At 37.0% G+C, this 24,889-nt stretch overlaps 1 protein-coding gene across 5 annotated transcripts in view; it reads left to right on the top strand.

The window, feature by feature from the left end:
* The first annotated feature begins 1,961 nt into the window (after nucleotides 1–1,961).
* Nucleotides 1,962–24,889, top strand: part of ZBBX (zinc finger B-box domain containing) — a 123,550-nt gene continuing 100,622 nt past the window's right edge. For 3 of the 5 annotated variants that reach the window (XR_009261974.1, XR_009261972.1, XM_058730418.1), the window contains exons 1-7: nucleotides 1,962–2,043; nucleotides 3,426–3,506; nucleotides 8,899–9,035; nucleotides 13,947–14,060; nucleotides 16,408–16,498; nucleotides 23,496–23,544; nucleotides 24,686–24,795. Coding sequence is in view for 1 of the 5 variants with exons in the window: in XM_058730418.1 (XP_058586401.1) it covers nucleotides 8,968–9,035; nucleotides 13,947–14,060; nucleotides 16,408–16,498; nucleotides 23,496–23,544; nucleotides 24,686–24,795 (432 nt within the window). In the remaining 4 variants the exon portion in view is untranslated. Of the gene's footprint in view, nucleotides 2,044–3,084; nucleotides 3,104–3,425; nucleotides 3,507–8,898; nucleotides 9,036–13,946; nucleotides 14,061–16,407; nucleotides 16,499–20,945; nucleotides 21,271–23,495; nucleotides 23,545–24,685; nucleotides 24,796–24,889 lie in introns of those variants that run through there. The other 2 variants (XR_009261973.1, XR_009261975.1) reach the window with 2 other exon arrangements.

The raw sequence follows: 24,889 nt of genomic DNA, 5'->3' as shown, positions 1-24,889 counted from the left end.
AATGTGCTGTACAGAAGTGATCAGAGGTTTTATGCAAAATACCGCTATTGATTGGGTCCAGACTGAAGTTGGTTTGCTCTTCCCTCTGTCTGGAATGTTCCTGGCCCTGATTGTCCCATGTCTTCCTCTCTCCCTGCATTCTGGGACTTCCCTGACCATCTAACCTAAATGTGAAATCTTAATTATTTTCTGTTTCTTTATTCTGCTTTGTTTTTTTCAAAGCACTTGACATATATTTGTATGATTTTATATTGTCTTTCTGCCCCTACTAAATTACAAGTTTGATAACAGGGGTGCTATGTTTTCTTCACTGCAGTATTTCCAAGGTGTAGAAGAGTGAACTTTCTTTTTTTTTTTAATTTTTTTTAACATTTATTTATTTTTGAGACAGAGAGAGACAGAGCATGAACGGGGGAGGGGCAGAGAGAGAGGGAGACACAGAATCGGAAGCAGGCTCCAGGCTCTGAGCCATCAGCCCAGAGCCTGACGTGGGGCTCGAACTCACGGACTGTGAGATTGTGACCTGAGCTGAAGTCGGAAGCTTAACCGACTGAGCCACCCAGGTGCCCCAAGAAGAGTGAACTTTCAATAAATATTTGTTAAATTAATGAATGAATGGACAAATGAATGGATACACACTGAAAATATCTTTCCTGGTAATTTGAAGAGCACGTCTGGAAAACAGTCCTGCATAAGAAAATTCTAGTAATATTATATGTCCATTTGAAAGTTGTCATTGTATTAGATTTAACGAAAGGAGTTGGTGAATTTATGCCATGAACACTTAGATGACAATCACTGTAGCTATACCAGGATCACCATTTTTTTTTAACCATTTATTCAGTGCCAACTGTGGGCCTGGTTTAGTGCTAAAGACTTAGTATACATTGTTTCATTTACTCTTCCATACTATACTATGTATGCACTAAGTGTATTATTATTTAATCAATCAAACTGAGTTTTATATCTCACTCAAGGTCACACAACAGGTAAGTTGTGGCAGGACCAGGACTCAAACTCAGGTCTGCCTTAATTTCAAAGTCCAGAATCATAGCCACAACATTGTGTCTTTTTTCTTATCTATGCTAGTTGTCTTATACAACTGAATTTGCCGGGGGAAGATATTAGATGTGTTCTTAAATGTGTATTGGCAGACACATTAATGTGGAAAACAGTGGTGCAAATTTAGTATCTTAACCATAATAGTTGAGATTATTACTCCAGTTACAAGATAGATAACACTGTGGATGAGATAGAAGCTTTTGCACCAACTGACTGCAGAACCAACCACATATCCTACTTGAAGCATATAAAATAGAGATTAAAAAAAAAAACCACAGCATATTTAGGAAGCAAAAAATTTCACCACAGGTGACTGGAACAGGAAAGTTTGAGAAGCATGGGTTGATTATCTCTCTCTCCCTCTCTCCCTATATATTAGATTCGCACACACCATGGGTCATATATTTGGGTATAAAGAAAGCTCTTGAGCCCTAGATTCTAGTATTGGTTTTACCTATTGTGACCTTTGATAATCAGTTGAACAGAGCACATATATGGGAGTTCTAAACTGCTTGGGTTATTCTTCTTGGGTCTGCCATTTTCTAGTTTTGTAATTTTGGGTCGTTATTCAAACTTTCTGTGCCTTAATTTTCTTAGGTATAAGTTGGGCCGTTAAGAGGATGAATTAAATATTACAGATAAAACTCTTAGAAGAGTGCTTGGAATGTGGCAGAAGCCCTTCCAGCAGAAAGCCTTCAAGGCCTGCTGGGTTTCTCAGCCCTGTCCTTTCTGAGAAGGTCCTTTCCCTGTCCCTGCTCTCCTGCACTCTCTTCTCTCTCTCTCCTCTCTTCTCCTTTCAGCTCCTCTCCCTGCTTCCCACTCGCGTCAGGGCTCCTTTGTGCCCTCTGCTGGTCAATGGCGGCAGGACCAAGTGTTCTGGTTGCTATGGCTACCGAGGCAACGCGGTAACCAAGGAGACCGAGGCGGAAGCTCCGGATAGCTCCAGCAGGCGGTGGTGACGCAGGGGGCTGGGGTCTCCAGGTGGGTCAGCAGGTTGCGGATGACTATGGTGGGCGGGCGGCGGGGCGGAGTGGCGACTGACAGGTCCGCCGGGTGCGGGACGCATGGCGGGACGGCGGGAAAGTAGACCGGGTTCCGGGTGGGGCTGGGGCGCCGGCCCTGTAGGTGTTTGCTGAGCGCTGCCGTGTGCCCGACACAGTGCCAGGCCCACGGGCTGCAAGACACGGCCTTGGCCTCAGGATAAAAGTCTTTTTCTATAAACAAAGAACTTTCCAGCCCGTGAGGTGAACCGAGAGTGAACCCCCAGGCAAGAAAACCAGGGCCTTGTCAATTATACCCCCTCTACAACCTGACCTTTTCAAACGCTACCCTTTTTTTTTTTATCCTTTGAAGTCAGGGGTGCCTTATGAGAAATTTGGTTCTGTGGCAATCCAGTAGGACATCCCCTTTTGTAGCTTGCTTTCTGCCTGGGTGGCCACAGGCACCCGCTGTATTATAGAAGTCCATGCTTCCCAAGGTGAGGGGTGGCAGATTCCTAAGAAATCTGAAGCTGTGGGAGTTTTTTTTTTTTTTCTTCTGTCCCCAAATCGGCACTAGAGGTGCTCATATATTGGTTCAGTTATGTATTTTTTTTTTTTATAGCCTGACTTTTTAAATCCAGAGTTAGCAAGACTCATTAAAAAGAAGTCGTATAAATTTGAAGCTACACAGGATTAAAACTATGCAAACTGTATGCTTATGGAAAATGAAAACAAAAATAAGAACAAAAACCCTACCTTATTTTGTATCACCTTATTTTATAACCTACATAGAGGCCTGCCTGACCTCCCATGATATTTCCAGTTGTATTACACATTTATTTGTAGGTAGCTAAGTCTTTTGTCTATTTCTTTCAAAACACTTCGTACTTCCCACAGTTATTTTATTTGCTTTTTAATTTTTTCCTACTCTTTTCACCAGACTACAAGTTCAGTGAGGATTGGTACTATACCTGTTTGGCTCACCTTGTTTCTCAGAGCTTAATCCGATATCTGGCACAGAAGAGGTGTTCCTATATTTGTTGAATGTTCACCAGAGTCTGGTAGGATACATGGAAAAAAGAAAACAAAAAGATTTTGAAGTGGGAAAGAGGGTGTTTGTTTAATTTTTTTTCATAAGATTGTCCAATAAATTCAAAGCAGTAGGAAAAAGCTAAATATTTAAAAGTTAGCATATTATTATTATTGGCAGTATGTTGTATGTAGGCACTCTTCTAATTGCTGGGGATTCAAAGATCAGTGGCAGGACTGCCCTCAAATATTTGGGATGCTCACGGAAACCACACCTATAAAAGCAAAGCCGAAAAAATAGCACAAGGAAGCATATAATAGCAAATGAGTGTAATACGCATGATGTTCTTACAGAAAGAGAAGTTCACTTTTGATGGAAGAAATCTGCATCGTAGAGGTGGCCTTCCAACCTGGCAATGAATGGAATAAAACTTGGTGAGCAGAAAAGTGGAAAATAAAGCATAATGCTTAGGAAAATTAGAATGCATAATTGAAGCTCTCAAGTACCAAACAGAGCAGATGAGTAATTTTTTTTTTCCTTCTGGGTAAGGGGGAAAGTTTTAGAGAAGAAATTTATAACCTTGTATTACATGGAGGCAATTTGAAACCCAAAAGGTTTTCACCGGTGTTTAAAAACATTACTGTAAAATTTAGAAGGTAATCTGATGCCAAACAGTTCTTTCTCTACATTTCCTTTTAATGACAGGTTAAGAATATGAAAGGGTGAAGAATATGAATGATATGAATTCATCACTTTAAGGATGTAGAACAATTTAGATTTCAAGTCTTAAGAGCTAACAGGTCTGGGAATAAAATTGTACTTTCTGGCTTTGTCACCAATCTTTCCTTAATTTTCCCATTTCTAAGATATTCAGAAGAGACCACTTAGGATAGTAGTGGATTGTATGAGAATGGGTAGGATAGATAAATATAAAAGAGCTTAGGATTCTGAATTTAATTTATGAATTAAATACTTTCATTGCTATTTGTAATCATATGAAGTTTTCAGTTGATAATAATTGTGTATTGATTTATGTTGTGCCTTTAAAACATTTTTTAAGCTATTGAGGAGTTTCTTTATATTAAATCTGACTCAGAGGCTCCTTATGAAAACCGATGAAGTCAGAGAAGCTGTGGTTTGAGAAAAACCTTGATGTTCCCTCATTCCCTTCTCAGGGTAGTTTCTAACACTGCCCCTTCTCTGAACCCTGAGCTCTCTGGTGGCCCTTAAGGAGCCCGCTGATTTACAGACCATAAATTAGAGTCCTTTTGTTTGATATCCTGCAAATTGGGTGGGGGTGGAATTCTTATCATTTAATACATGGATAAACATGCTCAGAGACTACTCTAACACAAAGGTCCTCTGAACTTAAACCTAGCATCTTTTAACATTACTTATCATTTTTAGTTGACAACTATTTTAAAAAGATACCTTGCCCCTTGAGAGTGAAAGTAAACTTTCTTAATTGCTCTCAAGGGAACCTTCACGTATAAGGTAAAAAAAAAAAAAAAAAAAAAATGGGTGCCATGGGCACTATTTAATACCCTGAAGCAGCGTTTATCGGCTGTGTTGGTTGGCTGAAAGGTTAAGTGCAGCTGAGAAGTCAGCACCTGATTTACTTTCATGGCCTGTGCTAGTAGAAAATGGCATATATTTATTTATTGGGCCACTAAAGCACAAGACATTATGCCAGGGATCATGTATTATCAGTCTTTTCCTTAGATTTTTAAAAATATTTGAATATATACATATATGTAGAATAAGGATACAATTCTTTTTAAGAGTTTAAAACTACCATTTTTATTGAAATTCATTTTTATTTAATATTTCTTGCCTGGGTATCCAGTTTCTAAGTGCTATGGCAAACATATTAGTCCATCCAAGAGAGTTTGCTTTTGGACCTTAAAATGTGTCAAAGCAAGGAAAAATTCTTATTTATTGGCTTTTGAATTTTCAAGTCTAAGATGATTTCAGGTCATTAGACTAATCAGCTAATCTTAGATAAGTTTTCAGTTACAAAAACTGTCCTATCTTGAAAACAGTGGTTTCCCCAACCTCCCATTCTGCCAGTGGTGTCATGGCAAATTCTAGAAGACTATGCCAACTCTTGATAAATACTCTGAGTTTCTAGGAGTATAAATCATCATAATTTCCTTGTTTCCATTCTGTGGTAGCTGGCCTTGATGCTTGAGTTGCATTCCCAGGATGAGAACTTATGTAGAAGGAGAATCAAACCATCATGGACAATATTGCGTCATAGTATCTGTACACCTGTGGGGAGAAACAGGTTGGGGACAGAAAAATGATGCAGTCTAATAAGTCAGTTAACAAGAACATTTTCCAAATAACTATTAAACCTTTGGTATTTAATTGTCAGAAAAAAATTGAGTCACCTAAGGACAAGTGGAACTACAAAGTTCGCATAATAGGGAGTTTATCTCTATTTCCCTGATTCCATTAAATGACTAAAGTTTTGTGCTTTGCAATTCTTCCTGCTGACATTATTATCTCCTTGCTGTCCCAAGAAAGGTGACTAATTCTCTGTTGGTTTTACGAAAGGAAACAGGCGGAACAGCATGACTCACAATTATAATCTTGCTTTTCTCTTCATACGAGAAAATTGGCTTATGTGTGTGACTTGATAAAACATTTAACTGAGAGGGAGCCTTACTAATTGCATTCAATGAAGTGAAATGCCCCCAAATAAGACCATTTATTGGTTAAATCACATTATCAGCAGAGCTATACATCTGAATCATCTCATCCTAATGAAATTTACAGACTTTTTTTATTCATTTCAGTCTTCATGTGTACGTTCAGCTTTATGCATACGTACATATACAGCTGACCATTGAACGATGTGGGGGATTAGGCGCACCAGCACCCCACACAGTTAAAAACCCACGTATAATTTTTGACTTTATTTTTTGATAATGGTGGCAATGATAACAGTATGAAAGTTTTCTTGAAAAATTTATCACAGTAGACTTAGGGTCCAGCAGTTGGATTTCCAAATAATGATCAAAAAGAGATAGAGACTCTTTTTGAGTAGGATTATTCCTGAAGTCTTTTTTAAGTGAGACAAAGTTTTTACCTACAAGGAAGGCGTAGAAGATGATGTATCCTCCCTCCGCAAAAGCAAACCAAATCTTAGTTTTCCAGGGGTTATCTTTATTTTTCTTTGATATTCATTTTAGCTTTGAGAGAGAGGACTTGGTACTTAAGAAACAAGTCCGAGTTAAATGTCCCTCCTAAGTATTTCCTTCTGTTGGAATGTTCCATGGTATTGTCATTGTGTGGCTTTCCCTTTGATTTTGAGTTCTTTGGGGGAAAACACTGTATCTTATTTACTATTGTGATATCAATACCCATAAACAGGTCAGGAAGGAGTAGCTACATAAATGTTTACCGGGGGTGCCTGGGTGGCTCAGTTGGTTGAACATCCAACTTCAGCTCAGGTCATGATCTCGCGTTTTTGGGAGTTTGAGCCCCGTGTCTGGCTCTGTGCTGACAGCTCAGAGCCTGGAGCCTGCTTTGGATTCTGTGTCTCCCTCTCTCTCTGCCCCTCTCTGGCTCTCTTTCTCTCCCTCTCTCTCTCAAAAGTGAATACTTTAAAAAAAATTAAAAAAAAAACACAAGTGTTTATTGAAGGCACAAATACACTTAGTCTTATGATGCATCTACTACTTTTCTTACAATATAAAATTATTTTGTATAATTCTATTTGAAATTATCTTCAGAAATAAATTCCTTCAGAATTTTCTCCAAGGTAGTAAAAATCTACCCTTTCAGGGTAGATTTGATTTTTTGGAGGTAGAATAACTTGAAACTAGATTTGAATGAATAAAGTATTCACTCCTGCCAAACAATATATATTTTTTTAATTTAATTTTTTATTTTTTTAAATTTACATCCAAATTTGTTAGCATATAGTGCTATAATTTTTAGTTTTAAATGAGGCACAACAAAGTAGATTTGTATGTTTGTTGGGTATATGACAGACTCTGCAGGAGGTTTCAAAGAGGTATTCCAAAAATGTCTTGATCAGTGGTTGCATCATTGAAATTATGATATAGTGTCCCAAAGGAACAAAACTGAAGAATTGCACATTTGATTATGTAGACTTCCATGTGACAATAACCTTCCATTTGGTTACTCCTATTCTGATACCTTCTCTCCTTAAGTTTTCGAGCAAAGCTTCTAGACTTATTTTCTGTTCTCCCTCTAAAACTTTCAGTGCCTCTTATTAGCTACATATTGAATTCCAAATGCCTTAACTTGGCATTTAAAGCCACTCATTATTGAGCTGCAGCCTACATGTCCAAATTTATGCCTACTTTTCCCCTTCCATGTAACCCGAATATCAACCAAATGGAGCCAGTCATTAGTCCCCATTCAAGAGCTGTTCTTTCTCATAGTGTGAAGTGTTCATCCAGTCCATATCTTTTTATATAAGCCCCCATTCTCCTCAAAATGCCACTTTAAATGCTAGCCAGCTTGAATTCTCTCTCTCTTCTTATCACATCTGTAAGTTTTATGGACTTTATAATTTCTACCCTATTTTGTGGCCTTTATATGTAGGTCTTATATGCCCTTTTTGACTCTATGCCATTTGAGCCAGTCAACAGATCTCCTTGGGCCTTGACTCCATGCCTCTTAACACAGTGCTTTGCATATAGCAGAGCTTAGGAAATATTTATAGGGGTTTTAAGTACATAGGAACACATATAAAAACCAGCAGCATGAAATGGTTTGTCCATTTAAGACTATGGACTCTATGGCAATGGCCCTCATATTTCTTTAAGGGCGTTCAGAATTTGGAAATTTTTATTCGTATAAAAACCTAATGGTTGTGCATGTGATTCAGTAATTCAGCATTACAGACTAAATTATTATAGAACCATGAATAATTGGGATACTCAGGAAATAGGGTGTTCTGAATAATTTAATTTTCTGGTTAACTTGGAGTTAGGCAGAAAATCTTCTTTGTTTCATTTCTTGTTGAAAAATTCTTTCTAAATATGCTAATTTCTGATCTTAGGCAAAGAGCATCATTAAAATTTTCTTTGATGAATGAGGATATTAGAATGCCTCTGGGTAATTATTACATACCTTAATTCTCATTTTATATTACCACATATGAACAAAAAAAGGTTTTGAGTTTGGATTGTATCTCTAAGGTTCTTTTCTTTTTCCTATATTTAGCCTTGGATATTATTTTTGGATGAAAACAAAACCTGATTTATATTTTTATACTCTTCACCATAGAAAGAGACAGAGTATGTACTTGTCTTAATGAGTACATTCTTCACTTTCCTTTTTAATTTTTTTATTTTTTACATTTATTTATTTTTGAGAGACAGAGCACGAGTGGGGGAGGGGCAGAGAGAGAAGGAGACACAGAACTGAAGCAGGCTTCTGGCTCTGAGCAAGTAGCAAGCATTCAGCAGAGCCCAACGCGGGGCTTGAACCCATGAACCATGGGATCATGAACTGAGCCGAAGTCGGACACTTAACCGACTGAGCCACCCAGGCGCCCCACATTCTTCACTTTCAATTGACTATTTCCACAGTCTTTTGCTATATAATTATTGGTAAAATTTGAATTCCATCATATATGCTATATTTATAACTTCATTAGTATATCAATATTTGTCAAACTTATGATATATTTAGCATATGTGTATTTATTGTTTAGCCTTTGATTCAACTTTTTCCCTTCATAACAATTTCTATTTTTAAAACCTGTCTGAATTGTATGTAGTTTTGAATTTGTAATTTAACTGCTTTACTCTGATATTATTCTTTTGTCTGCTACTTTTTCAGACGTTTTTGCAAATCACAATAATTTTTAGATAATATCAAGACAGTGGGGGGAAAAAAAAGGCAGTAATCATGAACACCAAAGATTTTGTAGTTCTTCCATGGGGGAAACCTGGAAATTCCGTAAAACTAAAATACAAGTAAGTGTATATATATTTATTACTTAAATAAAAATAATTGCTAACATTTCTGTAAAGTATTTTTTTATATGAGGCTGTGTAGAGTTGAACTTAAATTTTTGAGTTTTTTCCTCCATTTTCTTTACATCGGTGCATTTTTATCTATAAGAGAGTAGGTTTGAAATATTTTAAATCCCTAATAGTTTAAAAAATGAGGACTAAAATTATTTCTGCCACAATATCAAAATGAAAAGTGATAAATGAACTTTGGGTTTATTGACTATTGAAGCAGTCGAACAGAAAGTTACAAATAGTTTTGTGACATATTCAGAATTAAAAAGAATCACCCTAAAGAAACTGAAAGACCCTGAAATTTACAGAGACTGTTGGGCTGAGAGACCTTTAAATAGAGAATAGAGGCTACTAACTATCCCTGCACTTCACCTATTAAGGGACAGTATGTTGAATTAATCTTTGTCTTGGAAGGGTACCATCTGTCTTGGATTGCCTTGTGAATGCATTCAGCTAGAACCAGGCAATTCTGGTATCTTGGGAATTTTATGACATGGCAGGGGTATGGGAAGTTTCAATATACTGCTTCCCTTTGAGATCATCTAGTGTCACTGGAAATTCCCAAGGCCTTCCTCTCAGAAATCAGTAAGGGTCAGTCAGTCTGGGTTGGGGACAGACTGTCAATTAAAATTTTTTTTTTTAATGTTTTTATTTTTGAGAGAGAGAGAGAGAGCAAGATGCGGTGGGGGGAGGGACAGAGAGAGAGGGAGACACAGAATATGAAGCAGGTTCCAGGCTCCAAGCTGTCGGCACAGAGCCTGACGCGGGGCTCAAACTCACGGATGGTGGGATCATGACCTGAACTGAAGTCGGACGCTCGACCGAGTCACCCAAGTGCCCCCACTGTCAATTTTTTTTTTAAATTTTTTTAAACATTTATTTATTTTTGAGACAGAGAGAGACAGAGCATGAACAGGGGAGGGGCAGAGAGACAGGGAGACACGGAATCTGAAACAGGCTCCAGGCTCTGAGCGGTCAGCACAGAGCCCGACGCGGGGCTCGAACTCACAGACCGTGAGATCATGACCTGAGCCGAAGTCGGCCGCTTAACCGACTGAGCCACCCAGGTGCCCCCAGACTGTCAATTTTTAATCTGTTTTGAGTTCCCTGAATCAGATCAACAGTCCTGTGGTTATTCAGTGTCTTCAGACTTTCCTAATTCTTCCTTCACTTTTGAGATAACTGTGTGTAAGAGCATGTGTAAGCTGGAAAATGTTATACAAATATCTGGCAATCTCAGTACAGTTCACCCTTGAACAACAACAAGGACTGGGGACACTAACCCCCTAGCACAGTCAAAAATCCACACAGAACTTTTGACACCCTCAAAACTTAACAACCAATAGCCTACTCTTGACTAGAAACCTTATGGGTAGTATAAATAGTCAATTAATGCATATTTTGTATGTTATATGTGTTATATAATGTATTCTTACAAAAAAGTAAGCTAGAGAAAAGAAAATGTTATTAAGAAATTCATAAAGAAGGGAAAAGACAATACCGTACTGTATTTATCAAAAACAATTGTGTGTAAGTGAACCCATGCAGTTCAAACTCCTATTGTTCAGTATCATCTGTATTATTTTTACCATTTTTTGGTGGGAGGGAGAGCAATCCCATTGCTACTATTACCAATTTTCCTTTTTTTGTGTAAAAAGAAAAGGGGACGTACATAATTTGATTATGGTCATATGTTTCAAGTCTGTGTTTATATACTCATAAACCATTCATCCAACAAACATTAATTGCATGTATTCTACACACTGTGATAGGGAATGGTGGACATAAAAGTAAGAAGGCACAACCTTTGCTCTCAGGTAGCTTGTGGAGGATGTGAATAGATAGAATCACATTTACAGTATGTTGTGAAGCATGGTATGATGAGAAAGCATAAACTGCTGGGGCAGGGGTGAGGAGGTCACCAAGCTTTGCCTGAAAGATGCAGTTATTTGGGTAGTTACTGGGGAAAACTTGTGCAAAGGCACAGAGGCCACATACTTTGGGAACTTTCAGACACATGCAGCAATTTATGGGACAGAGAACAGAGTTGGAGAGAAGGGAAGGATTGTATAGATAGTAAATTAACCTCTATGCCACACTAAGGAGTTTGGAATTCATTTTGGAAGGGAGGGGGAATCACTGTTTCATGGCCTTTAGGTCTCTGATCCACGCATGATCAGCAACCTACAAAAGCTAGGACAGGAACACCCACTCTATGTTAATATCTTTGGAGTTCCCTTTCTTACCCTTTCCTTATTCCAAGCTTCTGCTCATTTGATACTATCTTAATGATTATCTTGACCTTGTCTGACATTTTGGTGTTCTCCAACATTTGTCTTCCTCTTTCCCAGCCCTCAGCTCATTTCAGTAGGTTATTTCTGGCCCTTGCATTTGTTGGGTTGACCTGGTTTCTGCAGGATCAAGCTTAGTTTTCCTCAGTGGCCTTACCTGCACCACATGCCCCTTCCCCCCCCCCCTTCCACCCCACTCTGTGTCTGAAGCTGTTTCCAGGAGGAACGCATGTCTTATTTCAGACCCATAGCATCCCATCAACTTGAACAGTTGGTCAGTAAGCTGGTTTTTTCTTTTTTTTTTTCCGGTCTCATTCCTTTCCTCTACCACAGTGGGGACTTCAAAAACATTAAAAGTTTTCTAAGCAAGTGAGTAACACAATCACATTTGTACTCTTCAAACTCTTCCTCTGGAAGCCATGTGAAAAGTGTTGTGGGCCATTGAGATTTTGGGCAGGGAGACCAGCTCAGGTATCAATCCTAAACTATGTCCCCATTCCATTGCAAAGTGATCTAGGCATCATTATCCTCCTGGTTGCCCGAGTAAGAACCCTATGATTGTCTTAGATTCTTTCCTTTCTCTTTCCTGGTGAGTCTCCTGCTTCTGGTCAGTCTCCAAGTCCAGTTAATTCTATTTCCTTAAAGTTGTCAAATTCTCCCATTTTTCTCTCCATTGTCTCTATCCAGTCAGACCAGCATCATCTCTCTATTATTAGGCTTCTTGAAATAGTATCCCAACTGGCGGCCTTGACTTGCCTTTCAGCCTTACACCCTCTAATTTTCCATTCTGTAGTCAGAGTGATCTTTCTAAAATCAATTCTGTTAAAAACCTTTGATGGTTCTCATCACTTACAGAATACAAATCCTCATCATGGCCTACATGGCACTTCGTGATGTGGTCACCCTCCACATCAGCAATTCCATTTCTTGCCACTTTCCCCTCCTTCACAGAATGCCTAGTCACGTGGAACCTCTGGTGCCTTGACCCACATATCACCTGTTTCTCCCTGTGCCCACACTTTTCTCTCTTCTTAGAACATTGCTCTCACCACTTCCCTTTGACTTCCCCAAGGTCCTTTCATCCCTGAGGCTCAGCTCAGACCTCACTTTGTCCAGGAACTGCTCTTGCCATCCCTTCAGCTGGGCATGTGCCCTTTGTGTTCGGGTACCTCCAGGTACTTCTCCAGTGACAGCACCATTATAACCATATTTTGTTTACCTTCATGTGTGTCTGTGTTCCTCTCTGTACTGGAAGCTCCACTGGGTCTCATATCCTCTCACCTCCTATTACATGTCCTGTCACCACAGTCCTTGTTCGTACTAAGGGCTGAAGTACTCCTTGTGGAATGGATAAAGTGAAAATAGTGCCTCTCCATCAGTATCTTTACCAGCTTCTCTGAACCCACTGGCAGAGTGGTTTGCCTCCTTTAACTTTCCATGTACCTCTCTGGATTGTGTCCGCTTTGGTGCTTGCTTTTTGGTGACTGTTTATATAAGTTAGTGGCCTTTTCTCATTTCCATTATTCTTATTTTGATTGCTTGTCATTGAATCCTTGGGGACGCACACTACTTGATTATAGTCAAACACTGATGTAATAACGATGAAAGAGATTTAAACTCATGATAGATAATAAAAGCTAGAGAACTAGGTTGGCATAGACCTATTGAACACAGTGACTAATACTGACAAGAGACCAGAACTGTAAAATGAAGAAAATGGCTTGTGTCAAATGTTCGATGAGCTTCAGGTATTATTATCAAAACCTCTTGCAAAGAATCTGTAAGGGGGCTCTCCTCTGTCCTCAAAAAGTTCTTTTTTTACTGCTTTCTTTCAGAGGAAACAATAGGTGAGACTTGGCCCAGTTCACATTCAATCCCTTTAATGTAGTAGCTCCTGTACAGAGGCCCTCAATGGGTACTTTCTCCCTAATAGGCCCTAAACAGGCTCTGCTTTCTCCCTTTCTTTTTCTTTCTTTCTTTCTTTCTTTCTTTCTTTCTTTCTTTCTTTCTTTCTTTCTTTCTTTCTTTCTCTTTCTCTCTTTCTCTCTCTCATTCTCTTTCTTTCTTTGTATTATACAACATAGAGGTAGAAATTTATTGAAGGTTTCTAAGATGATCAGGTCAGCAAAAATGTGTATTCTGTAGAGAAAAGATTAGATACTTTAAACAGTATTCTTCCAACTACTTGAATTCTTTAGAGGAAAGATAGTATGAAAATTAGAAAATGTTTTTTCTTTTGCTTTCTATTTATATAGTATAGATATTTGTGTATATACAAAGACAGAGTTCATATGGAAAGTGAATTATGATTTGAAATCTCTCGCAGTGTAATAGAAAAAACAAAAATCTGACATTTGAAGAGTTGAATACCTTAAGGAGAATGTTAATGGGAGGCAAATGCTAACTTTAGAAACTGTATTTCACAGAATGCAAAGGAAGTAATTAGGATACTCCATCACTTATTTACTATTCATAATTTTAATTAAGGGCAAAAGATTATATAAAATTATTTTGCCTTGTTTTTGTTTGTTTCCCACAAATGAACATTCTGTGTTTAACTAATACTCAGAAATGCTCAGGAACTGAGGATGGAGAAGATACAGTTAGAGTTGGAGAACCAACAAATGGAAAAGAAACTACAGGAATTCCAATCAATTTGGAGCAGAGAAAAGGAAGAAAGAGGGTAAGTGACATTTTTAGGGAATTTGAGAGGAATAAACTGAGTTGTGTAAGGAAATGTTTCATATATCCTTGTCATTTCAACAAAGATCTGCCTTGAATGAATGATTTCTGGCTTTTCCTGTTGAACAAATAGTATTAAATTTCTCCTACTTTTTCTATTTGTGTCCTTTATAGAAGGCATGCTGCTTTTTAAAATTATCATTACTTGTGTTTGTTTTTTTGTTCTTGTTTTTGTTTTGTTGTTTGAATGTTCTTTGGTCTTACACTTTCTTATTTCTCTTCTTACATGACTCTTATGAACCATTCGTAGCCTGGGATGTTTAGCACAGCAACACAGCCTTTACTGTCATAAAAGTGCCATCCGTAGGAGATCACCAGTTTATGTTTAAGGTCATTTTTATTTATGAAAAACTTTTGGGAGGCAGGAGTTTACATGTTCGTATATAAGAATCATTCAAACCCTCAAGTATGTTTAAAATATTTTTAGATGAATGTGCTTTAGCTGAAATTTTATTAATGAGCACTCTCCAATATTGTGCTTTATATCTGTGCTCATCTTACTGAGAATTGTCCTTTATTACACAAATAATAAATCTATATGACACAAATCAAACAGAATTGATAGTTATGTAATGGAAATGATATCTTCTTTGCTCTGGGCTACTCCCAGCCTATTTGTAGCACTGCTTTTAATAATTAAGATTCCCCCCCCCCGCCCCCACAAATATCTTATCTTTGTATAAGCCTATATGTATATATATGTGTGTGTGTGTTTGAATGTGTGTGTGTGTATATCTGACTTGTCATTTATGTTTGTACAAGTGAGGTTATCTATAAAATTATTCATACTCCGTTTTTTTTTTACTTAATATATCTTAGTGCTGTTGCCACATCAGTACACAAATGATCTCATTCTTTTAATGGCTATGTAATATTTCTTTGCATATTTTTGACATTTTTATTTAAATATTCCCTATTTTATAATTATAAATGCTGCCATGAATATGCTTCTATATATATATTTTGCTTACATATGCAAGAGTATCAAAGGGTTAAATTCTTACCTGTGTAATTTTAGGTCAAAGTATATATGCAGTTTAGATCTTGGTAGATATTGGAGAAATTGTCTTTCAAATAGGCTTCAAAAATGTATAACTTTTTCCTACAGAGAATGACAGTTCTTGTCTCATGTGCTTTGGCTGGTACTAAATATTGCCAGGCTTTCTGTATATTAAATTTGCTTTGTTTGGTGCTCCAAGGGATGATCATCAAATATCTATGAAATATCTTCTGAACCATTAAAGAAAATTCAAAATTTACTATATCTCCAGTAGTATTTATCTTTAAAGTATGACTCTTTGGAAAATACTCATGACACATACATACACTCCCTCTAATAACCAGAACATTGATTTAATCAAGCATCTCAATGTCATATGTCATCCCAGGTGACAAAGTATATTGTATATTTTGTTGCTGTTATTATAATGATCCGATGAGCTTAGTTTGCACTTCTCAATGGATAATGAAATATCTGTGAATCAGAGTTCCTGAAATCAGACTCAAGAGTGTGTTTTCATTAGCTGGGGATGTTTTTAAAAATGTTCTAAAGCTTGATGGAGTTTTCATAAGAGTTAAGTGTTTTTCTAAGGCCACAAAGACAATAAATGTTATAGCCAGAATGAGAACCTGCCACTCATTGGTCAGGAAGATAGAAGTTCAGTGTTCTGACCTTGACTTTATTATTTATTGTCTCTGTGACCTTGGCCAAGTTTTGTCTCATTATTTTTTAAGTGAGAATTGGATTTCTGCCCTGTTGACTTCAAAAAATTCTGTGAGACTCAAAAGTGCTTTGAAAGCCATCAGCTAAACAGTTCGCCTTCTTTGCCTTCTCTTTACCTTTCAGTGTGGGAGCTGATCTGTAGTCTTAAATACGGGATTCATCACTTAGTACATCTGCTGTTTTCGGTATTTTTTTGCTTCCTTTTCCTCTTTATGCCTGTGGACCCTTAGCTTTTAAAAGTGCATGGCAATCTGCAAAATTTCCTATAAATCAGTAAAGGTATCGTTAGTCATTGTAAATGTCTAAAAAATGGAATTCTTCATCTGTGTTTGGACATTTTACTTTTATTCATTTCTTCTCAAAAGTTCCAAATATGGTAGAGCTATATTTTAGAATTACCAAGGCTATCGTGGCATTATTGATATTTCATTTTCCTTTTGTGGTGATCTGTTACATGTTAATGACTGAATTTCATTTCTTCAAACAGGGAAAATATATTTGTTTTCATTAAAAGGAGAAATGTATTTAGTAATTACATTTTGTCCTCTATTTATATATACTGAAGGTCAAGTGGATATCACTGGAAATCTGGGCAAGTGGGAAAATTGAGTAATCAATCACACATAATGTCACAAAGTAAAGGAAATATTATTAAGGTAAGAAAATACCATTTGATTCTCAGGGAATTTACCAAGTAAAGAGATATAAATTAATTTTTAGATCTTGTAATCCCTTCCATACTTAAGAACCCACTAATCTTATTTTAACAACTTCACATATTATTGGATTGTGATTAATTTTTATGGGTTAATATGTAGCTTTCATTATTCAGATATATTTGTTTTTCATCTACAAGTTGATTTTAAAAAATTCATATTGAGTAGAATTTTTCTAAACTGAATTTTTTTCATGCAGTTCAGTTTTGGTTTCAAGTATGTGAAATACAACTATGTGGTTTTATATTAAAGTGAAAGCTAGGTTATTTGATGTAACGAAGGACAGACTTTTTTCCTGCCTTTTTATTAGATCACATTTGTTTCATGTGTTTATGTTCTACTTGAATAATAATTATTCATATACTGTTGATTCCATGTGTGGAGACCTGAGGAAAAGCTGCCTTCAGGTTTCCCAGCTGTAGAATTGCTTTATCTTAACTGTATGTTGTAAAATATAACATTAGATTATATGTAAGATTAAAATCAGATGAGTGACTTTATGTAGGGAAAGCTGTTTTGTTTCTGGATTGTTTAGCACAAGATCCGTGACTTTGTAAGTTTTAGCTTATATACTCCTCTTTATTTTTTATATACCTGTCATCCAACTTTCTTTGGGCCAGTTGGCATCTACAAACATCTTACTTGGTGCTTCTAACGTTTTTGGCTTCAAAAAAGCATTTTGTTCTTTACTGTCATTCTCTTACTGAGATATGTTTCTTTAATTTTTGGATTAAAAGTTTTATAGTCCACTTCCCATTTTTCATTATCTTTCTGAGATAGCATTCCATGTTTCAGATATTATTGAACTATAACACATTAAAAATGCTGACTTTGTCATTATTGACTTATTTATTCAATAGTATTTGTTAAGTGCCTCCTTTGTCATATAGTGCATTATCCTTGTTCACGAGGAGATCCTCATCCAATGTGAAAGATAATGTGCATATGAAAATATTTATAGATTAAGTCAGTATGTAATTTTTGTCATAACTATTTAGTATATGAACCATCTGTGCTTGGGAAAAAATACTTTAGTTCTACAAATATTTGAGAGTCTCCTAGATGTCTTTGTAAGGAAAAAATGATGAATAAATCATAATGCCAGTCCCCACAAACCTCATAATTGAGTCAAAAGATGTGGAAACATGGGGTTTGGAGAGCTGTAGAAGGTGGGTGTAGAAAGTGAGACTGGGCAGAAGGGAAGGTCTTGAATACCAGAGTTAGGAGTCTTGATGTTTTCACTGTGGGAATAGAATTCCTGGACAGTTTTTGAGCAGGAGGATAGTTAAGATTAAGGTAATGACTTAAGGTGGCTGATCTTGTTTAAATATGGAGTGCATTTGGAGTTTATAAATACAGAGTATAGAACAAATGATATCAAAACTGTTTTGATCATGTCCACATAAATCAAGAATGTATTTTGAGCATGGACTTTTCTTTTTTTTTTTATTTTTTTTTTAATGTTTATTTATTTTTGAGACAGAGAGAGACAGAGCATGAGTGGGGGAGGGTCAGAGAGAGGGAGACACAGAATCTGAAACAGGCTCCAGGCTCTGAGCTGTCAGTACAGAGCCTGACACGGGGCTGGAACTCATGGAGTGTGAGATCATGACCTGAGCCGAAGTTGGACGCTTAAGTGACCGAGCCACCCAGGCGCCCCGAGCATGGACTTTTCTATACATGAACTTTTTATTTGTTTATGAATAGAATTTATTTATATACATAATAGTTTACTAATATATCATGTGCATTGTGAGACAAAATACAGACATTAGTTAAGGATGACATAAACATAAATAGAAATTCTCTTCTACTTTCTGGATTTTTCTTGAGCTCCCTCAAGCATGCATACATGCTACTTTGGAGGCCACTACTATAGAGGCCAATGGACTATTTAGAAGACTATTAAAAGAATCTAAAGGTCAAATGAGAAGAGTCTGTATTCGAATGTAGCAAAAGTAGAATGAATAAAACTATGGAACCAAAAAAGCAATGAGAAAGAAAAGGAGGAATTCAAATGTATAACTGATATTCCAGGCTGGATTGACTAGGAAGTAGAATAAAGAAGGAGGTTGGAAAACAGTTTGGGATTTAGAGATCCCTCCCTCTCTCCCTCCTTCTTTCTTCCCTCCTTTCTTTCCTTCCTCCATTCTTTCTTTCTTTCCTTCCTTCTTCTCCTTCTTTTCCCAGCTTTATTGAGGTATAATTAAGATAATTTAAAATGCGCAACATGATGATTTGATGTATGTATATATTGTGGAAAGATTTCACCCATAAGGTTAATTAACATGTCCATCACCTCACCTGTTTAAATCTCTTTTGTTGTTGTTGTTGAGGGCATTTAAGTTCTGCCTAGCAATTTTGAAGATTTAGGATTTTGTTTGAATTCTCATGTGTTAGTTGAAGCCAAGGGAGTAAATGTGCTTCTTAAGAACTTATAAAAAGGAGAAGAAAGGTATAAAGGATAAAGCTCAGAAAGGGCAGGTGGGAAGGATAAAGCTCAAGGAATATGGAGGTAAAAGAGAACTTTAATATTTATTCGCTATCTATTTTATACCAGTCAACAGTTTAGCTGCTTTTCCTGTTTTATATCATTAAGTGCTTATACCACTCTTAAGAGGCAGTTGTTATTTTTCCAATTCCACAGATGAAGTAATTTAACATCAAAGAAATTAACTTGCTCAAGGTCAAGTGTCAGGGCCAAGATTTGGAATGCAGGCTTCCGGGCTGGCTCTAAGTTAATTTGCCAGCTCTCCAGTAAAGGGAGCCTGAGAAGAGGAAGAATGGTAGCAGTAGAATCAAAGTAATGTGATTTCATAAAAAACGAAGGTAAAGGAGGGTGATTTTAGAAAGTATGGAGACGTCAACATTGTTCTATACATTGTGTGGTGAGAGAAGTTTTGACTGTGATTTTAGACCAGTGTTTCTCAAAAGTTGACAGCTTTGCCCCCCAGGAGATGTTTGGCAATGTCTGGAGACATTTTTTTATCACCACCAAGAGAGTTTTTGGTTTGTGGTTTTTGGTTAATGATAGGTAGTAGCTACAGGCCAGGGGTGCTGCTATTCACCCTATAATACACTGGGCAGCCCCCCAACTAAGAATTATTTGTCCTAAAATGTCAATGGTATCAAGGTCAAGAAATCCTGTGTTAGTCTATATAGATTAAGATCCTGACTCATTTCATTAGCTCTCTGATTTTAGGCAAGTCACTTCACTTTTCTGAGCTCCTGTTACCATATTTGTAAACATATATAACAATACTTGCTAACTACTTCATAGAGTTTTAAGCAATGTTCAAGTTATATGTCTGAAACCAATTGTAACATTGGCTGAAGATCACACTAAAAAATGTTTATGGAGAATGAAAATTAAAAAAAAACACTGATTTGATATTTGGGTTATTAGATGGAAAAATACATTTCAAGCAGTTAAAAAAAGAAAGGTGGGTGATAATGAGTAAAGACTAATGTTGCACTGAGAATGAGAACAGAGCGCGACCTCTCAAAGATTTAACAGGATCAAGGAAAGACTTTATTACAGATGACCTTTGAACAACACAGATTTGAACAGTGCAGGTCCATTTGTATGCAGATTTTTTCAATAAATGTAGGTACAGTACTTAAATGTATTTTTTCTATGTTATGACTTTCTTAATAACATTTTCTTTTCTCTAGCTTACTTTATTGTAAGAACACAGTATATAATACATATAGCATACAAGATAGGTGCTAATTGACTGTTTATGTTATCTGTAAAACTTCCAGTTAACAGTAGGCTATTAGTAGTTAAGTTTGGGGGGAATCAAAAAATCGTGCCCCAACCCCCATATTGTTCAAGAGTCAACTGTGTATTGTTTTTCAGAATCAGAGAGATGTAGCCAGTTTGTAGTTGAGGGATGGACTCACTAGTGGAGGAAAGATTGAAGATGCAAGAGAGAGAGGTGCCAATTGCTGGAGGTTAGTCTTTGAAGAGACAGCTCATTAAGGAGACCTTCACCAATGGAAAGAGAACACATTTTATCTGATAAAAAAGATGGAAGAGAAAATAGGTGGCAGTAAAGGTAAATTTTTAGAGATTGCATTTGACAAGAGGTAAGGCAGGAAGCTGTGGAAAGATTTTAATGGGAAGATCTCAACATTCTTAGTAAATTTGAAGGCAAGATCATCTGCTCACAATAAGGAAGGGAAATGGGGTAAATGTGGGTCTTTTGGAATGAAGAAAGTTTGACATAGGCGCTGTGGGAATCATGATTGAGATTTAACATGAAATGAGTAAATGGACTGCTGAAGTGCCATAAGAGCATGGATTTGTGGGGGATCCAGTCAGGATTATTTCATCACAATGGTTGGTAGATATGGGAGGTCTAAGAGGAAGAAGGTAAGGTGATCATGGTTAGCACTGAGAAACTCTGAGTTTTGGGCTTTTAAAGGTGTGACCCTTCAGATTGCTGCTTAGGTTTAAGGTTTGGTCATAATGGTCAGGTGGCTGAAGAGGGACTCAGATGGTCAGAGTAGTCAGCATATTGGAGGGTTTTGAACATCAGGATGTCAGGTGAGCATGAACATTGAAGTCTGCACGGTCATCACCCAGAACTGTGATGGAGAGAAATACTGAGCAGATTGCCGAAGTTACGGTGGAGGAGGATCCTGGATGTTGATAAAGGCAATAAACGAATGGCGAGGAGCTTCAGTAGAGGCAACTTTGCTGAATGGTGAGATCAGAGCAATATTCTGGAAGCAGCACTGAAGAGCAAACAGGGAGAAAAATTTTCTTCTCTCCTGATGAGTGAGAGGGAGTAGAAATGGAATTAAGTTCCTCTGGAGAGTTCTCTGGAAAAAAGTTGTGTCTGAGGAAAGACGGGTCCGGTTAATGTGAACTTTTGCAAGAGATGTTTTTAGGAAGGGTTTAAAACATAAGACAAATGGCTATTTAATAAGGGCTCTATGCAATGGCAGGATGGAAGGACAAGCAATAGAAAATGGCAGTGTTTAAGTAGCTAATTAGATTACAAATGAGAATATTTGATAAGGTGGCTCATGGGAGGAGTGTGGGACCAGCATGGCAGATTAGGACCTTGGTGGGTGTTTGGAGGCATTTGTCAATGCCAAGGAGGCTGATGGTGACAGCACAGCCTGAGTCTGATGGCCCAGGTGATATGTCTGTATGGTACTGCCACTAAACTGCCCTGTACCCTAATGGTACCCCTTCAGCATCTACCGGTGGAGGCATAAGTGGTGAATACCGCATAGGCTTCAGTATATTGGATTCCTGATGTTTTGAATATACACGTATGTGCATATACATATATACATACATGTATGTATGTACGTGTATATACATATGGATGTGTGTGTGTTATGTGTGTATCCCAGGTCCAGCCCTACTCTATCCTCAACTCTTTCCCAAACAGATAAAAATCAGACTTAGGAGGAAATTCTGTTTGCCTCAAAATAGCAGCTAGCAGTTTGTTCACTGAAATATTTTTATGCAGTTTGAATCATTTGAAGTAAATATGGCCATGTTTATAGAGCAGAAAAATATTCATAATAATAAAAACAAATTATAAAATTTCCCTAATAATGGATTCAATTTGCTTTGGCATCTCCATTCTGCCCAGGTAGTCTATAACCATATTGATCATGTTGCAATTCAGACGTACCACTAAGGTAATAATATTGGCCAATTTTGCTATGAAAAATGAGATTAAATTATCTGTAACTTGTATAACATTTCCAGTTTAGAAGTAAAAGTGTGATTCACATAGAAATTGATTATTTCAATCCTGTTTTCTTTTCTGCTATGTTTGGTACATAGCATCTGAGCAGCCACTTAAAGAATGTGAACAAAAAATGCCCTTTCGAGGCAAAACCACTAGATTCACTGAGAATAATTATGCCTGAATTTTCAAAGATGACTGCAGTTGGTACAGCCATCGACATAGAGGCAGCCGTTGTTCTCATATTCTCATGGACAAAGTGGGCAATTGAGCATGCAAATTGCAAATTGAAAACTAGGCATGAATTGCCAGTGTCTGTATCAGTGTGCACCATTCTTCCATGCTCGTTTGTGTACTTTGAATGTTGGTTTTCAATAAGACCAAGGCAAGTATGTACACTTGGTGAGTCTGTTTTATGTCTTAAAATCTTAAGATCCAAGGATTTTAAGTGACTCTTTGAAACACGTAAAGCGAACCTTATTTACTCAATATTTTGGCTACATCTTAGGGAAGTCAGGGATCACAGCGAATATATTGAAGGTTAAATCTGTGATGCTTAAATATGTGGTTCTCTGAATTAGACAAATAAGATAATATTGGCTTCTGCAGTTATGTAAGCAGAGCAGCTCAGTGCGAATTCAGTTTAGATTTGGTCTACACAAATATTAGACTGTGTATGTTTCAGAAAGGTACCAAAATAGAAAAGGCTTACTGAACCTTTACAATATTTGAATATTAGTGCTTTTCTAAAATAATATCGTGATGATATATAAGGATTTTTGTTTAAAACATAATATGGCATGTTTTAAAAAATGGTTTATATATTTCCAACATTGGGAGAGAGAGAGCATGTGCACACAGATGCGAGGGAGAGGCAGAGAGAGAGGGAAAAAGAGAATCCCAAGCAGGATCCACGCTATCAGCACAGAGTCTGATGCAGGCATTAAACCCATGAACTGTGACATCATGACCTGAGCCAAAACCAAGAGTCAACCGACTGAGCCACCAAGGCACCCCTTGAATTTTCTGTTAATTAAAAGTTCTATATATGCTTTAATAGTGATATTCTATTACGATTGTATTATTCTTTCAAAATGTTTGCTTCACTCAAGATGCACTAAAATGTTATGGCTTTCTAATATTTCTAATAATAGTAACTTAAACTTTCTTTGAATAAGAGATCGTATCCCTGACAAATAATATGTATTTCATTAATATAGCTTTCTGCTGGAAAAGTGAAATTAAAATTACTAAAGGAGCAACTTCAAGGTAAACAGTTTACCACTGTATTATTAGATGCTAAAGATAGAATTTATTTTCTTTTACATTTGGATTGCATAGAAAATTAAAGTGCTAGAATTGCTCATGCAGTATAAAGATTCTAAACACCAAAATGATGAGTCTTTTTTTTGATATTCAAATTCATTTTGTTTTCTGGGGGGGGCAGCCTTATTTTATGTCAAAAATATTAGAATATGAATATAAGAAGAACGTTTTTCAATGGTGAGGACTTTGATAGCACTGTTTCTTAAACTTACATCATTTTATTAATTTTTTTAACGTTTATTTATTTTTGAAGGAGAGAGATACAGAGCATGAGTGGGGGAGGGTGGAGAGAGAGGGAGACACAGAATCTGAAGCAGGCTCCAGACTCTGAGCTGTCAGCACAGAGCTCCACGTGGTGCTCAAACTCACAAACAGCGAGATCATGACCTGAGCTGAAGTCGGATGCTTAACCGACTGAGCCACCCAGGCGCCCCAAACTTATGTAATTTTTTAACCGGGAAGATATTTTAGCAATGTAAGACTATAAATTGAAATTTCATCCTGGGAATGTAAAAGACTATTGAAAATGGCTTTATATTTTAATGAATTATTGCACAATAGCAAAACCCAAAAATCAATTTGAATTCTCAGTAATTCCAAAAGGAAATTTTTTTATAGAGGATAAGTACATTTAACTTGAATGGTTAAGATAGTTTGGCAGAACGGGTTCTAAAAATATATATAACATTTATTATAGAAGTTGTTCTGTATGAGGTTCATTTAGTTTGATCTGAAAATGGGACAGGATGCCATAGGGATTCTATCAAGAGCGTAGTTTTTAACATTCTGTAATTTCACGTGTCCGGTTCAAGTGAGTTTTAAATAGAATGGGTGTGGGCAGAAATGTGGGGCCCCGTGGTCACAGGGGGCTGGGAGGGGAAATGTGGCCTTCCCAGTTTCCTGGAAAGAGTGGACTTGGCTACACACCATTGTTATTGGGCAATTAATACTGACATAACGTTTGAGAATTTAGAAATGTGCACAATTTCGGTACTTCATGGTGCACAACTTCATTACATTCATAAAACTGAATATCATATTTTGATATGATTGGCCTGACCTTTTTTTTTTTTTTCTCTTCCAGAGCCAGTGAAACAACCACTTAATCATAAAATGGCCAGTTCTTCTGAAAGTGAAAAATCCAAGATAAAAGGGAAGGTTTGTGGACAGTGTGAGAACAAAGCTGCTGTGCTGGTATGTGCACTGCAATAACATAGGGGTGCATAACGTTCACATGGCCTCATTCACCTCTCCCAAGCCAGCCCGCTTCTGTAAGCCAGATGCTTTT

Source organism: Neofelis nebulosa, chromosome 5 (assembly GCF_028018385.1).
Source record: "Neofelis nebulosa isolate mNeoNeb1 chromosome 5, mNeoNeb1.pri, whole genome shotgun sequence".
Taxonomy (NCBI): Eukaryota; Metazoa; Chordata; class Mammalia; order Carnivora; family Felidae; genus Neofelis; species Neofelis nebulosa.
This window is presented reverse-complemented; position numbering and strand designations above follow the sequence as displayed.